This window comes from Schistocerca nitens, chromosome 1 (assembly GCF_023898315.1).
Source record: "Schistocerca nitens isolate TAMUIC-IGC-003100 chromosome 1, iqSchNite1.1, whole genome shotgun sequence".
NCBI classification, from domain to species: domain Eukaryota; kingdom Metazoa; phylum Arthropoda; class Insecta; order Orthoptera; family Acrididae; genus Schistocerca; species Schistocerca nitens.
The window spans coordinates 1,150,444,219-1,150,461,310 of NC_064614.1; the positions used below are offsets into that span (position 1 = coordinate 1,150,444,219).

The 17,092-nt window shown below is 39.3% G+C and overlaps 1 protein-coding gene across 1 annotated transcript in view; it reads left to right on the plus strand.

Annotated features, from left to right (window-relative positions):
- Window positions 1–17,092, plus strand: part of LOC126232736 (glycoprotein 3-alpha-L-fucosyltransferase A-like) — an 80,396-nt gene that overhangs the window by 48,344 nt on the left and 14,960 nt on the right. Inside the window, exons 3-4 of the mRNA XM_049942817.1 lie at window positions 4,245–4,474; window positions 11,398–11,626. Coding sequence (XP_049798774.1) covers window positions 4,245–4,474; window positions 11,398–11,626 — 459 coding nt within the window. The remainder of the gene's footprint in view (window positions 1–4,244; window positions 4,475–11,397; window positions 11,627–17,092) is intronic.

Consider the following 17,092-nt stretch of genomic DNA (forward strand, 5'->3'; position numbering starts at 1 on the left):
GCATCTTTTTTCCTGCATCTGACTTACCAATTTTATTGCATCCTTGACAACGCTTGAATACATAATTTCTACACTTAGGACGTTACCTGTGTCAATACTTGTGGCAGCTGCAGAGGAGTTCAAAGACTGATGGCCCCTCTTCTGCCAAGTACCGTCAAATGCAATTGTTATGTGTGTAGTGTCTCAGCGTCTCTATTTTCCTCAACTGCCTCTCGTGTTGCAGTTTTCAGACTCTTCTGCTACGTTTTTACATTGTGTAGTAAAATGTCTCTATGCTTTCATACATTTGTAGTGGGGCTTGGGAGATACATTTTACTACATTAATATTTCTTCAGTAGTAGGCCATTTCCCAATGCACCTCAATCCATAAAAATATCTTAGCTTGACTCCTTGACTCAAATAGTTCATTATCTTTACAGTTATCTGAGATAAAAATTGATTCTGGCTTTTCCAGTTTTCACATGGAACTGTCAGACTACAACCTAATCCTTTATATTTTAGAAGCATCTTCGGTGATATTTATTCCCCCCTGCCCCCATACGCACGCAAATTCACTGAACACGGACTTGTGAATATTCAAATCTATAATGATGTTAATGTCTTTATTACTCACATTTCTCTTATTTGAATGCAGTTCATCATATTTCTTTTTGGAGGAGGGGATTGATGGTGTAGCAGTGCATGGAGCTGAAGTACTGGGTGAACGTTCATTCCTGACCTCTCTCGCAACACTTGATGCGTCAATTTAAGTTCTGTAGTACCGATTTCCTTTGTTTTTTGCTTCCTTGAACATTCCTTTTGCTATCGTTGTCATCAAATGTAATTATTAATACACAAGATCAAAAGAACACAAACAAAACAACACAAAGAATGAAGTACTTTAACACGTAATACTAAGAATATGAGATGCACAAATCAAACAAACATCATAGCAGTTATTTCAGTCATACCAACTTATGCAGCAAGGTCTCCACCAGAATTTAAGTCGAACCACAGCGTTCTTGACCATGTGGTTCTTGAGATATTACATACTACTTTTTAACAAATGAAATGAAATCCTAAAAACGTCCTATGAAACTATTTAAGTTAAATTAAACGTACTTCCAGTCAGGCAAATTTAATAGATCGTACACACCAAATTAACCAGAAAATTCAAAGTAATGTTCATGCACAAAAAATTAAAATTTTTCAACAAAATGACCATTTACACTTTCCTCATACATTTATATTTACAACGATACTCCACATGTCGCCTTACGGCGCGTGGCAGAGGATACTCCATACCACTCGCAAATAGAACGAATGAAAAAGACTATCTGTACGCCTCTGCGGTCTTTACGCGCAATGTATTTTCGAGGCTACGGATTTGTTCTGCAGTCAACTTAAAATGTTAGCTCTCTAAATTTTAAGTAGTGTTCCCCGGAAAGAACGTCGCGTTCCATACAGGGATTTCCATTTGAATTCCCGGAGCATCTCCATAAAACTTGCAACTTGTTCGAAGCTACCAGTAACAAATCTAGCCGCCCGTCTCTGCGTTACTCCGATGTCTCCCTTTACTCTGACCTGATATGGATGGAACACACTCGAGCAGTAGTCAAGAATAGGTAGCACTAGCGTCGTATATGCAGTCTCCATTACAGATGGATCGCACTTTTCTAGAATTCTTTCAATAAACCGAGGTAGGCCATTCGCCTTTCCTACCACAGTCCTCACAGGCTCATTCCATTTCATATCGCTTTGCAACGTCACACTCAGATATTTGAACGACGTGACTGTATCGAGCAAGACGCTACTAATACTGTATCCGGACATTACGGATCTGGTCTTCCTACTCACTCGCATTAACTTACTTTTTTTTTACATTTATTCTGTCATTCATCACACGAACTAGAAATTTGGTCTAGGTCATCTTGTATCCTCCTACAGTCACTCAACTTCGACTCAACCACGACATATCAGCAAACAACTGTAGATTGCTGCCCACGCTGTCCGCCAAATCATTTATGAACATAGACGGTAATAGCGGTTCTGTCTCATTTCCCTGGGGCACTCGTGAAGATGCCTATATCTCTGATGAACAAATGGTCCAAATGGCTCTAAGCACCACCGTACTTAACATCTGAGGTCATCAGTCCCCTAGACTTACAACTACTTAAACCTAACTAACCTAAGGACATCACACACATCCATGCCCGAGGCAGGATTCGAACCTGCGACCGTAACAGCAGCGCGGTTCCGGACTGAAGCGCCTACAACCGCTCGGCCACAACGGCCGGCTCTGATGAACACAAACCCTCGAGGACAACATACTGGGCTCTACAAGTTAAGAGGTCTCCTAGCCGCTCAGATATCTGTGAACCTCTTCCATACGCTCGTGCCTTCTTTAACTACCTGCGATGGAACACGGTGTCAAATGCTTTCCGCAAATATAGTAATACGAAATCTGCCTGTTGCACTACAACCATAGTTCGCAGTACGTGAGAAAATGGCAAGCAGAGTGTCGCACGAGTGATGCTTTCTAAGATTCTCGGTCTCAAGAAAATTTATTAAATTCGAACTGAGAATATGTTCAAGAATTCTGCAGCAAAATGAAGTTAGGGGTATTGATCTGTAATTTTGTGAGTCCGTTCTTTTGTCCTTATTATATACAGGAGTCACTTGCGCTTTTTTCCAGTAGCTTGGGACTTTGCTCTGGACGGGAGATTTGCGATAAATGCACCTAGATAAGGGGTCAGTGCCGTAGAGTACTCTTTGGGAAACCGCATTGGGATTGTGGTTGTGGTGGTAAGTTCCTGCGGGACCAAACTGCTGAGGTCATCGGTCCCTAGGCTTACACACTACTGAAACTAACTTACGCTAAGGACAACACAAACACCCATGCCGCAGGGAGGACTCGAACTCCGACGGGGGAAAGCCGCGCGAACTGTGGCAAGACGCCTCAGACCATATTTGGATTCCACCTGGACCTGGCGACTTATTTATTTTCAACTCCTTCAGTTGTTTCCCTACGCCACTATAGCCTTGATGTTAACCGCTCATAACGACAACAACGTAACTGTGCTCCCAGATAGTAGTGAAGTCATCTAAGTCCTGGTGGACGTTGCCGATGACAGTTAACCATTCTCGCATTGGATTAAATTTCAGGTCTAGAGTTAACCTTACTTACTTACTTACTTACTCACTGATCATACCGGACTCGAGAGTCCATTACCGCAGAAACGTATTTTCGCCACCTGTCCCTGTCTTGGGCTATTTCCTTCCATTCACCTTCAATACCTAGGCTCCTTAAATCAGCCTTCACATTGTCCTCCCATCTACGCCTCGGTCTCCCCACAGGACGTTTTCCCTCTAGGTGCCCTACCAGTACTCTGCGCGCTGCCCTGCCCTCATCCATTCGAGGTACGTGACCCGCCCATCGCAGCCTACGTGATTTAATAATACTGATTATGTCAGGGCTTGAATAGAGTTCGTGAAGCTCTTCGTTCTGCAGTTTTCGCCACTCTCCTCTAATGCCATCCCTTTTTGCTCCGAAAATTTTCCTCAAAATTTTGTTTTCAAATACTTGAAACGGCTTTTCATTTTGCACAGTGAGAGACCAAGTCTCACACCCATACAGCATAACTGGTTGAATAATAGTTTTGTATATTCTAATGTTTAAATTCCTAGACAGTATCCGTGATGAAAGTAATCTATTCAGTGAGAAGTAGCACGCATTTCCCGCCCGTAATCTCTTCTTCCGTTCGGATTCAATCTCATTTCTCGAAGTGATGTCCACGCCTAGATACTTAAATGTTTTCACTTCTCAAACTGCATGTCTCCAACTCTTAACATTTCCTGATCTACTGCTGTTGGAATTCTAATAGTAACCAGGTATTTAGTTTTGTCTTCACTTATCCTTAGACCTACATCTTCACTAGCCTTGATTAACGCATTCGCATTTGCTGTTACAGATTCTTTCCTATCGCTAATGATGTTTAGATCATCTGCATACCCTAATATCTTAATATTTCCATTTAACTCCACACCCTCTGAATTATCTACTTCCATTCGTACAATATATTCTAGGACTAAATTAAAAAGTAGTGGAGACTAGAGTTAACCTACCATAACGAAAACATTAAATGTGTGCCCAGGTTGTGTTCGGTCTGAAGTCCTCAGCGAGAAACCATTTGTACAATGAATTAAATGACTTGTCTAGAGTTAAGCAGTCCTAACAATAACAACAACAACAACTTTTCCCCCAGGTTGTGGTGTACAATGGCTTGGCGTCCTGGGGGGACGTCCCCGCCGGCGAGGAGCCGTTCGCCCACTGCCCCGTCAGCGAGTGTTCGCTTAGCGACCGACGCCTCGACGCCTGGGACGCCGACGCCATCATCTTCAGGGATTTCATCCCGCGCACGCCATTCCCGCGCCGCCCCGAGCAGATATGGATACTTTATATGCTGGAGCCTCCCGCCTACGGCAAGAGATTTAGGTGATGTTCACACTTTCTTCATGCCCTTAAGCACTTGTACTTTCGATGTAAATGAAAAACATAATATTGTGTATGTTCTACAGTATCAGTTTGTTTCTTCAAACGGTTACCAAACCATCATCAGACTTTAACTGTCTGTCGTCGTCCACGGACAACACTGAAAAAGATGTGACACATCGAGAGAGAAGTACAAACACAAAGTAAAAGAAATCTTTGACAGTGCTGTCGTAATGCAATTAAAAACATTAAAGTTATACAGTGAATACACTGATGAGCCAAAACATTATGACCACCTGCTTAATAGCTCGTTTGTCCGTCTTTGGAACGAAATACATCACTGATTCTGCGTATCAGGGATCCGACAGTTTGGTTTGTAGAGGTAAGTGGCAATAGATATCTACATGCAGATCATGTAATTCTTGTAAATAATGGGCTGCTTGAAAGTCTCTTAAGGTTCGCTGCCGGATCCTAAAATCAACTTGACTCGATATTTCGGCGATCCAACTGATCGCCATCTTCAGGAAATGCTGCTTCTGCTGATGAGTCCCGCTGAGAACTGACGCCAGGCTCCAAATCGACGTCCTATATAGGCCATCGTTCAGTACATGGCGCATGCGCCGTCCATCACGGTTGCTGCCCTCCGAGACTGGGAGGTGGCGCCACCCTTAGTGGAACACTGCTGGCAGCGATATATCGCACTCAGGGCCCCACCGAAGAACGTTCAATTTTGATGCGAGATAATACAGGATTCCACGTCTTGCTAAGAGGAAACCCATTGCCTCTGCTGATTAAATTATCAGCCAACCTAATTTCAATCGCCTCTTTATAGACACTGTTCCAAAACAGGAAATGTTGACAACTACCACAGTTTCATCAAATTTCATACTGTGTCCCTCATTTAAGCAGTGGTCTGCTACTGCCGATTTTTCCGGCTGTTGTAGCCTCGTATGACGGCGATGTTCCACACACCTGTCATGCACTGTGCGAATCGAACGGCCAGTGTAAGCTTTCCCACGTTGACACGGATCAGTGATGGGCGGCTCATGCGCCGTGTACTGATCGGTGGTCTATATAAGACGTCAATTTGCAGCCTGGCGTCAGTTCTCAGCGGGACTCATCACCAGAAGCGGCATTTCCTGAAGATGGTGACCAGTTGGATCGCCGAAATATCGAGTCAAGTTGATTTTAGGATCCGGCAGCAAACCCGAAGAGACTTTCAAGATTTATTACGCCGGGAAAGCCTACGTAATCACAATGGGCTGCTGATTTGCATACGCTGTGATGGCGCCCGATAGTGACCCTAATGTATTCCATAGGATTTACTTCAGGTGAATTTGGTCGCCGAGACATCAACGTGAGTTCATTATAATGCTCCTCAAAGCACCGTAGCACGGTTCTGGCTCCGCGACACAGAAGTTGTACTGCTGAATGATGACATGGCCGTCGGGGAAGACATCAAGCATGAAGGGATTCAAGTGGTTCGCAGCTGTCAGCGTGTTTTCGATTGCTACCAAGGGCCCCATTAGAATCTCTCTCATAGCATAATACTGCTCCCACCAGTCTGCGTCCGTGGCGCGCTGCACGTTTAGAGCCGCCGTTCACTTCGATGACGGCGTTTGTGGACCCAGTGTAGCAAAAATGTGATTCACCCGAAGAGCCGACACATTTCCGTTGATCGACGGTCGAATCCCGATGGTCCCATGCCCACTGCAACCGTAATTGACGATGTCGTTGGGTCAACATGTGAACACGTAGAGTTGGTCTGTCGTGGAGCTCCATATTCAACAATGTACCATGAACGGTGTGCTCCGAAACACTTCGGCCTGCACCAAGATAGTGCTCTTTTGGGAGAAAGCCACAGATCACCATCTGTCCTACTTTACAAAGCAGGCAAACTTCCGAATCCCACATTCTGTGAAAGTCTCTGACGTCCAGCCATTTAGCGCCTCGTGGTAGTTTCACTGTCCTTCTACCTCTTTCAATACATGAGTACGACAGTAGCACGTGGACATTCGATCAGCTTTGGCGTTTTCGAGATCCTTGTCCACAGTCTAATAATAATCTGCCCTTTTTCAAACTCGCTTATCCCAATGAAATTCCCTATTTGTAGTCCATATCTGCCCTAGGCTGATCCCCGTCCATGTCATATTTTGTTTCCGCATTACGTGCCCGCAATGACACCAGGCGGCATCCAGCGTCGTGGTGGGCAGTGGTCGTAGTGTTTTGGTTTATCAGTGTACATATAAAGGGAACAAACCTGAAGTAGTTAACGCTAAACTCGAAAACCCAGTGCCTATAGAACAATTTAAATTAACTAACTCCATAAAACAAAGTTAGTACATAACAAGACTGCTGAAGAATGGCTTGAGGAGTTATTACACCATTAATATTTTGAGAGGTGTTAGATTAACAATCCCAATAAAATAAAATTAGTGTGAGACAAGACTACTGGAGACTACTTGAAGGGGTATTACAGATCTAGTATCTCTTCAGGCTGTTACATGTGACATACCTCTTAAAGCTATTTTTTCAGCACTCTTGTCACGTACTAATTTGATTTTATTGAGATTGTTGTTTTAATTTAAACTGTGAAATAGGCACTGATTTTGTAAGTTTAGAGTTAATGTTATTCTGATTTGTTCCCTTTATATATATTTATTGTTTAACATCTTTTATTGCGTTACTACTGCACTATCAAAGATGACATTTACTCTAGGTTCGTACTTCACACTCGATGTGGGACATCTGTTTGAATGTTTTGCTTTTTGTTTATAATTATGAAACTGATCTACCAAGAAGCGACAGAAGGATTAGTTAACGTGTGCTTTAGTTACTACACTGACTGTAAATCCATTAAACAAACAAAAAATACTACAGACACATTTTTATATCTAACATGACAACTTATATATGCCGGTTCATTATATGCAGTGCATCAGCTGTTGTTATAAACACACGGAGCAAATATCTTGTCATGCCCAGGAGACATGAAGCTACCATCATGTAACAACGCCGCTAGTCTTGAGAATGGAGTTAGCTTGGTGAAGAAGAGAGCCTAGAGATTTCTTCAGATATTCCGTATACAACTGAAGCTTGATGATTAGATCCCATAGAGGTGCCACCTTGCGGGGGTGTTCATTGTTACATTACATGCACTGTCCAAAATGATCCCAGACATTTTCTATTCGGTTAAGATCGGGTGATGTGCGAGAGTTATTCGAAAAGTAAGATCTGATTTCTTATATGTAAACTGTCAAAGATTTTTTTTTTCAAAAAACTCTTTTTGTTTAATTATTTGCTGTTTCTATGGTTTTCTACATAGTTTCTAAATTTGTTCAAACAATTGTCACAACGTTCTTCACGTCGTCATCTGCTGCGAAGCGCTTGCCACCGAGAAACTCTTTCAGGTAGTGGACCAAGTGAAACTCACTGGGCACCAAGATCTAATCAAATTTTGGATGTAGATGGCAGAATGGGGTCTGGCATTGTCAAGCAGCAATAAAACTCCAGACATCAAAAGGGAACATCGCTTATTCAGTATTGCATGTCGAAATTTATTCAATGTAGCGCAGTAAGCGACTGCGCTTATTAGTGTGCCTTGGTGCATAGGCTCAACTAACAAGGCACGGTTGCCATAACCTTGCGTATTGAGATTGTTTGCTTGGTCTTGACTTTGACTGATGACACCAATCAAGTGACTGACGTTAAGGGTGCGTTTATGGTGCCACCTCGCTGCTCGCTGGTATCGGACGGCGTTGATGAATTAAGCCCACTGCGTCTTACCGGCCCATTTAACTTGAACCATCGCTGCTCGCTCCGCTGCTCATTACGATCCTCGCCATGTGATGATGCCTAGCTGGTTTGTGTTCCGTGCTGCGAGCATCGCTCTATGTCTTCCAACTTGACCCATGACTAGTTGCTTCAAGGTCACTCCAGCAGTGCCGCGTTTGGTGCTGTTAGCACTCTGTTCGATATCTGAACAGTTGCAGGATAATTATTCCTGGCGGACAACGTGCAACGAGGTTGTAGCGTAAATGAACAATGATCCATGCTAACAGCGAGCTGTGATTTGCCAGCAGGAAGCAGCGAGGTACCTGCAGAAAGGATGCTGCGTAAGCGTACCCTTAGACTGTGGGAGTCATGTGAGAACCCACGTCTAGTCCCCTCTGATGTTTTCTAAAAATTGATCACCTTCTTTATGACATCAATCCAAAAAACCAAGAGCACAATCAATTTTGTGTTTCTCAGTAAGCAGCCTCGGAAACCAAAGTGTACACAATTTTCTAAACTGCGACTTTTCAGAGACAATTTTATCCAAAGTTGATCTACCCACATTCGGAAATTCCAACTCTAAAGTTGAAATTGTGAATCGCCAGTCTTTACCAGTCTTTTTGTCCGTGCCATTGACCAAATCTTCTAAAATCACTGATGGTCGGTCTTGATACTACTGTTACTCTTCGCTTTGGAGCCATGCACCTCACTTGTTTGTCGGTTAATTTGCAACGTTCTTTCCCGACAAAAAACGAATCACTGACCGGATTTCACAAAAATTGGCTCTGAGCACTATGGGACTTAACATCAATGGTCATCAGTCCCCTAGACCTTAGAACTACTTAAACCTAACTAACCTAAGGACAGCACACAACAACCAGTCATCACGAGGCAGAGAAAATCCCTGACCCCGCCGGGAATCGAACCCGGGAACCCGGGCGCGGGAAGCGACAACGCTACCGCACGACCACGAGCCCGGATTTCACAGTCGGTAGGCTGATCAATTGTTTTAAACATTCTGAGTAAAACTTTAAACAGCACACCGCCATAATACCAATGCAAATCTCGTCGTTTGATGAGCAAGGCATGCCGGGAGTTGTGCGCGAGCGCGTTTTATTGATCGCGCAACATTCGATTAATCATGGCGATTCGATCATTACTTCCGGAATAACCCTCGTAGTACGTCGACATGCAATAGGGCGCTTGAGTGCACCTTGGGAACATCTGTTTTTGTTTTGGAAGAAGTTATTTTGCACATAAAACTCATCGTGAAGCTGTAGAAGAAAGTCTATACTACTGGCCAATTTTAGAGTTGTTTAGTCTTTTGAAGACGTGCAATATTATTCGTAGCTGTGAGAAATGGTGTTTTGAGAGAGACCCGATAGCAAATGTTCACTGTATGCAAATCACTTCACAATATTCTCTCGGAAATTGATTATCATGGACCTGCGTTCACTGGCAATAGCAATCCTCTGCCGGGTTGAAACTGATTGTCATTGACAAGGTGAGACACCAGTTTCTGGTTTTTGTCAATTACGATCTTTTTACGAGCACTGTTCTTAGGCCGTGTTACATGGCTGCGATTGGCACACCATTTCTTGTGGGCGCGTTGGACAGTCCGTGTTGACAGGACTACAGATTCGGCAACTTCACTGGCGATCTAGTCAGGGGCACGTCGAAACACGATAGCTCCTTTGTCATTCTGTCACGTCTCCAAATCGACTCATCTCCCCTCGTGAATTCCATATAACTGACTGGCACACACGTAACACTTCACTGGCATGACTTACGGCGGCGATGAAGGGTAACGTGACAGACTGACTCCAACTTTACACAAACTACAATGAACCAGAGCCCAGTATGTCCTTTCAACGCTTAACATGCCAAGTCATCAACAATGGTTTACCAGGCTGAGGTCTTCTGCAGACCTTACCCATTTTTTTTTAAATTTCACAACATAATAACTTAGAAAATAAAGTTTTTGGAATGTCTAAAAGTACATTTCAGATAAATAAGCGTTATTAACATCAAGTATCACGTTCATTTCAAGTATTCAATGTTTGACCCAACTGTATACTAGGGGCGTAGGTGACCACTGCTACACAGTCTGAGAATACGAATGTTCTTGAAAGAAATATTCTGCCTTTTTTATTCTCAAAATTTCTGTCATAGTAACCTTCATCAGCAAAAATTTTGTAGGTAAGGCGGCTGTAACAAAATTGTGGTCACACCTCTTCGAGACACAAACAGTGTTTCCATCAAGTCACATACTAATCAGTTTCGCAAATTTTTCTCTTTCCAACTCCCTGGAAGCTTCCCAGCGGAGAGTTGAGTGTTCAACAAATATGACATCTTCACCTCTGCAGCCGCCCAGTCCTTGATTCCATAGTTTGTTGGATTTGATTTCTTATAGTGTTACACTGGGCACAAGCCCCGAAATGCGACAGGTTACTCATTTACTTTAAATTCTTCAATCGGTCGGAAAATCATCTTTCAATGCCCTACAAACTGATTCCAAAAGTTATGTATAACTACAAATTCATCCTTTCTTTCTGTAGAGCACGTGTTATCTTATCATTAATCCTAAGAAACTGAAGGATAAGCGCAAACTGATTCCGTGCCACAGTAGCTGCAAAAACTGCACGATAAATGTTTCCGTCTGTTGTCGAGTTTCAGAAATTGAATCATAAAAATTACTCTTTGGGATCCTTGGAGGACGCGGCTTGGTATGTTAGGCGGTAAGGGAGTGACTAATATTTCGTTCGGTGAACTTATTATGTTGGTGTCCACCTCAATAGCTGAACGGTCGGCGCGTTGGAACGCCACGCACGGGGGCCCGGGTTCAATTCCCGGCTGTGGTAGGAGATTTTCTCCCCTCAGGGACTGGGTGTCGTGCCGTCCTCATCATCGTTTCATCCCCATTGTCGACGCGCAAATCGCCCAATGTGGCGTCGCACTCAATAAGACTTGCACTTGGCGGCCGAACTTGCCGCTTGGGAACTGCCGTCCACTGCCGCCATACGATAATTTCCATTTTTCCATTATGTGGGTGCGACAGGTAGACCTATGGTGAGCGCCAAAGAGAAGAAAGACAGTAAGAGAAAAGAAATTACGTGGATGCTGACGAATTAAAGGAGCGCTTTGTGTTGTAGCCGCCATGACGTCATCAACTGGACGGCGACGTACCGTCGCGACAGCGACCTCGTGACGCCGTACGAGAAATGGGTGTACTACGACGACGCAGAGGGCGCAGCGTACAGGGACCGACAGCCGCCTAACGTCGCCGCGAACAAGACACGGAAGGTCGCCTGGTTTGTCTCCAACTGCGCCACGGTCAATGATAGGATGGGATACGCCAAGGAGCTGCAGAAGCACATTCAGGTCCGATGTTATTTCCTCTCTGTAATCATATCGCTAATCCAACTTATCTTAATATTTTAGTTTTGTGGATACACGATTGATAAAAAATAAGTAAGTCCAGACTTTCACTCTTCCTATGTCCTAGGGATTTTTCTGAAACTCTAAGTGAAGTAAGTGGCATGTACTGTAGTAGCATTAGTATGATAGTTCTGGACCAAAGAGAACATTTTTTGAAATTTTCTTCATATGAAACAAAGATTTTAGTTATGCTGATTCCCCTATTCAAAAACCTGCTTACATCGACAAACCAAATTTTCATTTATTAAAAAAATGAAAATGTAATAAATTTTTTCTTTATAAATAAGCCCTCCAAGAACATGTTTCTCCATATCCACAAATCATAATTTGATTTATTTAAAAAATAAAACTCTAATTAATTTTTCTCTTAATAAATAAGCTCTGTCTAACCTCGTCTATCTGTATCCTCATTTGATATTTTTATTAAGAACTCAGAGGTACTTTTCGGCTATAAATGTTTCAATTTATTAAAAAAGTTAAATTTTTTCTGTTAAATAAAAACGAAACAAAATGTACTCCAAAGCTGAGCTATTTCAAAACATAGAGGATTAATTTAAAGAAAAACTTGGATTAGCTTATGCTGATTTAGAAAATTATTGTAAAGAAAAAGGTTATTTAAATCTAACTAGACAAGATCTTGGGGAATTTATGGATTATTCTAATACGAAACAAATGAAGAAGAAAGAACTTAGATGTATATAAAAGAACTTCAAACAATTTGTAAAACAAAAAAATTAAAAAATTATTCTAAACTTCACAAAGAAAAATTAATTGCTCTTATTCTAAATCCTGTTGAGAATATTAATAATAATAATAACTAACTGAAAAAATTTAAATGAATTTCATGAAACATGTAAAACAAAGAAATTTAAGAAAGTATTCCAAACTTAACAACATCAATTAATCGATCTTATCAAAAAATCTGAGGACAATGTTAATATTAATGATAAGGAATTTAATAAAAATCTTTAAAATAAATTCATCAAATCTGTAAAACAAAAAATTTAAAAAATACTGGACTTAGTAAAATTAACCGATCTTATAAATAGACCTGAGGGTAATAGGAATATTATCGATAATGTGATTTTTTTCAGAATCCTCAAGTAGCTATCAAGAAATTATACAAAAAATATCAGAAAATTTACCTGATTTCAATTTTATAGATGATGAAGATTTTAAAAATCACCTAAACGAATTAACAGAAAAGCTTCTGCTTGTAGATCAAGAACAATAACTTACAAAATTAATAATGTCATTAATATTGTGGAACCACAAAATTTTTTTAGTTAAATTAAAGAAGAAATCAACTAAGAATATTTTAATACAATAAAGAGTGATTACAGTTAATACGAAATTTTATTGTTATTTTAAAAAGACGAAACATAACAATTTAATTTTAAAACAAGTAATAAAGTTTCATTAAGAACAACTGACTTAGAAGAATAGTATCAAAAATCAACAAATGAACAATTAACTGCAATGGAAGAAATGCAAAGAAAAAATCTGGTTGTTCTTTGTTTTATAAAAAATTGTTTGGAGTTAAATGTTAATGGACACAATTCAATTCTGGATTCTTCTTATATCGATTTACCAAAGAAATTAAAGATAAGAAGCTAATTACTGTAAAAACACAGATCAAAAATGTTTCCTTTATACAGTAAAATCAGCTGTATATCCAAGAAATGATCACATTGAAAGAGTTAAAAATTATAAAAATATTGTGTTAAAATTAGATGAACTTCTAGAAAAAGAAAAAATAATATTCCTGTTCAATTAACAGATATTTCAAAATTTGAAAATCAGTCAAATATTTCAATTAATATTTAGGCTTATGATGGAAAATTGATAATGTGTCCTCTTTACCACACAAAAAATAAACAAGAAAGACATTAATTTTCATTTAGTTCTAAATAAAAATAACTGATGTTATTTATTCAGATCAACTAGTTCACGAACAAGCAAACACAATGGAAAAATTTAATCTTGTGATGGTGTCTTGAGATATTTATATTGTCAAGAAAATTCGTACAATGATTAAAACGATTGCAAAGAACACAAAGAAATAAAAATAGATATGCCTGCAGAAGATGAAAAACTTAAATTTAAAAATTATAATAATTAGTTAAGAGTACCTGTTGCAATTTATGCAGATTTCAAATGTCCTTTAAAAGATGATAACACTGGAAACCAAATCCTGAAAAAGCTTATATTAATAAATAACAGAAACATTTACCAATTTCATTTAGTTATTATGTTAAATTTTCTAATGATGATTATGAAAAGCCTGTAACATTTACTGGTAAAGGTGCAGCAAAAAAATACATTGGAATGTTAAAACATAGAGAATTTGCTGAAATATATAAGCAAAATATTCCAAAGGTAATGACAAATGAGCATAAAACAAACTTAATAAATTCAAAAACTATATTTGTGAATAGAAATTTACTAAAGGAGAAAAAAGTAAAAGTTCATTGTCATTTAACAGGAAAATATCGAGGAGCGGCACATGAAGATTGTTATTTTAAGTATCAAAATCCTTATTTTATTCCAATTTATATTCATAATTTATCAAATAACGATGTTTATTTTCTTATTGAAGAATCAGCAATAGATTACAAAGATACTGATTCTATTAGAAATAATGAACAAGATGTTGCAAATGTATTAACATTAAACTTTTTGGATAAATTTAATTTCATGGCTTCAAATATTCATAATTTTTTTAACCTTACGAAAGAACAATTTAGAAAAACAGAAAAATATTTTAAAGGTGAACAAGTAGATGGAACAATTAAAAAAGTAATTTATCCTTACAAACATACAAAATCTGAAGAAGAATTGCAAGAAACACAATTACCTAAAAACGAATGTTTTTATTTGAGACTTAATAATGAAAATATTTTTGATGAAGATTATAAATGTGCAAAAACAGTTTGGAAAAAATTCGATATTTATAGTTTAGATGTGTATAATAACTGTAATGATTAATTTCAGCAAATTTTCTGAAAATTTTTGAGATACTTGTATTAAATCTTATACCAAACATTTATTTTGGGATTATTTGTTCAGCATAACAAAAATTGAATGAAATTTATTAAATGGGAAAGGATTTTGAAGCAGAATTTCCCAAAGTATTAAAAAGATTGTAATAGATATCCAGTTTTCCAACTAAGAATGTTATCATACTACTTGGAGACTTCAATGCTCAGTTACAGAAAAAGAGAAAGTTCAGAAACATCAGAAACATAATTGGGAACTATCCAGCTCACAACAGGACTAATTGGAATGGTGAACAACAAGTCAGAATTTGTAACATCTTTGACCTGATCATGGAATCGACGGATTTAAACGTCTTCCAACAGAAAACATGGGTATCTCCCAATCCATTACTAGGAGAGTTTCAGCTTGACCATGTTGTGATATCAAGACATGCAGAGAAGGAAATTCAAAATGTCAGAGTCCTCAGGGTTGAAAATTTAGACTCAGATTATTTTCTATCCAAAATAAAAATAAAAATTCTACCAATAGCCCATCAGACTGAAAACACTACCTGAATTGCGAACTATGATCAGTGAAACTTAGAACTAGTAAATATTTTAAGGTGAGCTTGAGTCAGAAGAACTATCAAGATTTGGAACAGTTGAAATATGCACTGATTGACAGTACAGAGGAAACAGTTCGCCAGGAGAAGAGGAAGAAACATGCATGGCGGTAGTTAGAAGGAAATAAAGCAATCAAAAAGTGTCAAAAAAGAAGGGTTGATTGGTGCTCTCATAAAACACCAGGAAGTCCAAAGAAATTCAAGAAGTAAGGAAAGCCACTGCTACAACTTTCAGAAATCTCAATAGGATATATTTTGCAAGAATATGTAAATCAAAGAGAAGACTACTTCTGGAAGAACAACATATGAAATTTCTATAAAACAGTCAAAACCAGCTTCAGTAGATATGGTCCTCCAAACGTCAGCTGTAAGAATAGAGGAGGAAAGATAGTGTATGGAGACATGGAAAACAGTGAGATTTTGGAGGAATACTTTGAAGACCTCCTGAATTGTGAAACGCCATGAAGAGACATTCAATTACAATGAGAAAGAACCAAACCCCAACTTGGAACCACCAATTATAGAAGAGGTATGGAACATTACAAGAACCCTGAAAAATAACGAAGCACCTGGGGAAGATGGGATCATCCCAGAAGTATGCAAAGAAGAATGTGATCATAGAACTAACACAAATTATATGAAAAATCTGGGAAGAAGAGTAGCTTCCAGAAGGTTGGACATCAGCACTAATACATCTTATACACAAGAAAGGTGATAAGATGGAACCTGGGAACTACAGGGGAATTTCTTTAATACCTGTGACCTATAAGGTATTCTTGAAAGCGCTGCTGAATAGAGTGGAAGAACAACTAAATCCACAAATGGATGAGTACCAAGGAGGCTTCAGGAAGGAGAGATCGGGCTTAGAACAGATCCTGAATCTAAAACTGATAATCGCTTATCAAAAACAGAGGAGCAAAAAGTTTGTTCTTACATTCATAGACTTCAAGAAAGCCTATGATTCTATAGACAGACACACACTGTTCCAAATTTTAGGGAAGATGATTTTTGTATGGAATATCCAGTGAACTGGTTAAACAGATCCTAAGCAACACAACATCCAAGGTCAAGTTAAGAGGAAAGCTGTTGGAGGCCTACAAGATTAAAACTGGGGTGAAACAGGGAGACAGACTCTCCCCTTTGCTGTTAACTGTGTCCTTGATAAGGTGATCAGAGAGTGGCGACAAGGAATGAAAGGACTGGGTGAAATACAACTGTGGTGTAAGAATAAAGTAGTACAGGTAGATTATGTAGCATTCGAAGATGACACTGTGATCTTGTCCAAATCATTAGCAGAGGCAGTTAACCAAACCACAGAACTGCAGAGACAGGTAGCTAAAGCAGACCTACAGATCTCTATTGAGAAGACATAATATATGACAAATATCATGACAGCTCCTACATGGATGTCAATAGAAGGAGGTAAAATTCAGAAGGTGGAGTGATTCAAATACCTTGGATAATATATAGACATTAGACTGACTGAAAAAGAAGCAATAGGAGCATGAATGAATAAAATGAAATTAGCATATAAACTATCAGTACTTACAATAAGAAGAATATTTCGATGAATGCTAAATTGAAACATTACGAAACTATAACCCGCCCTGAAGCTCTATATGCAGCAGAAACTCTCAACTTAGCAAGAACCGGAGTGACCAAGAGGCTAGAACTGATAGAATGCAAGATTCTCAGTAGAATATTAGGACCTCCAAGAACAGAAGATGGTCAATTTAGAAACCGAGCCAACCAGGAACAGTATACCAAGATAGAAGAAATTTCTGACAACATAAGGAAAAGAAGAAGTT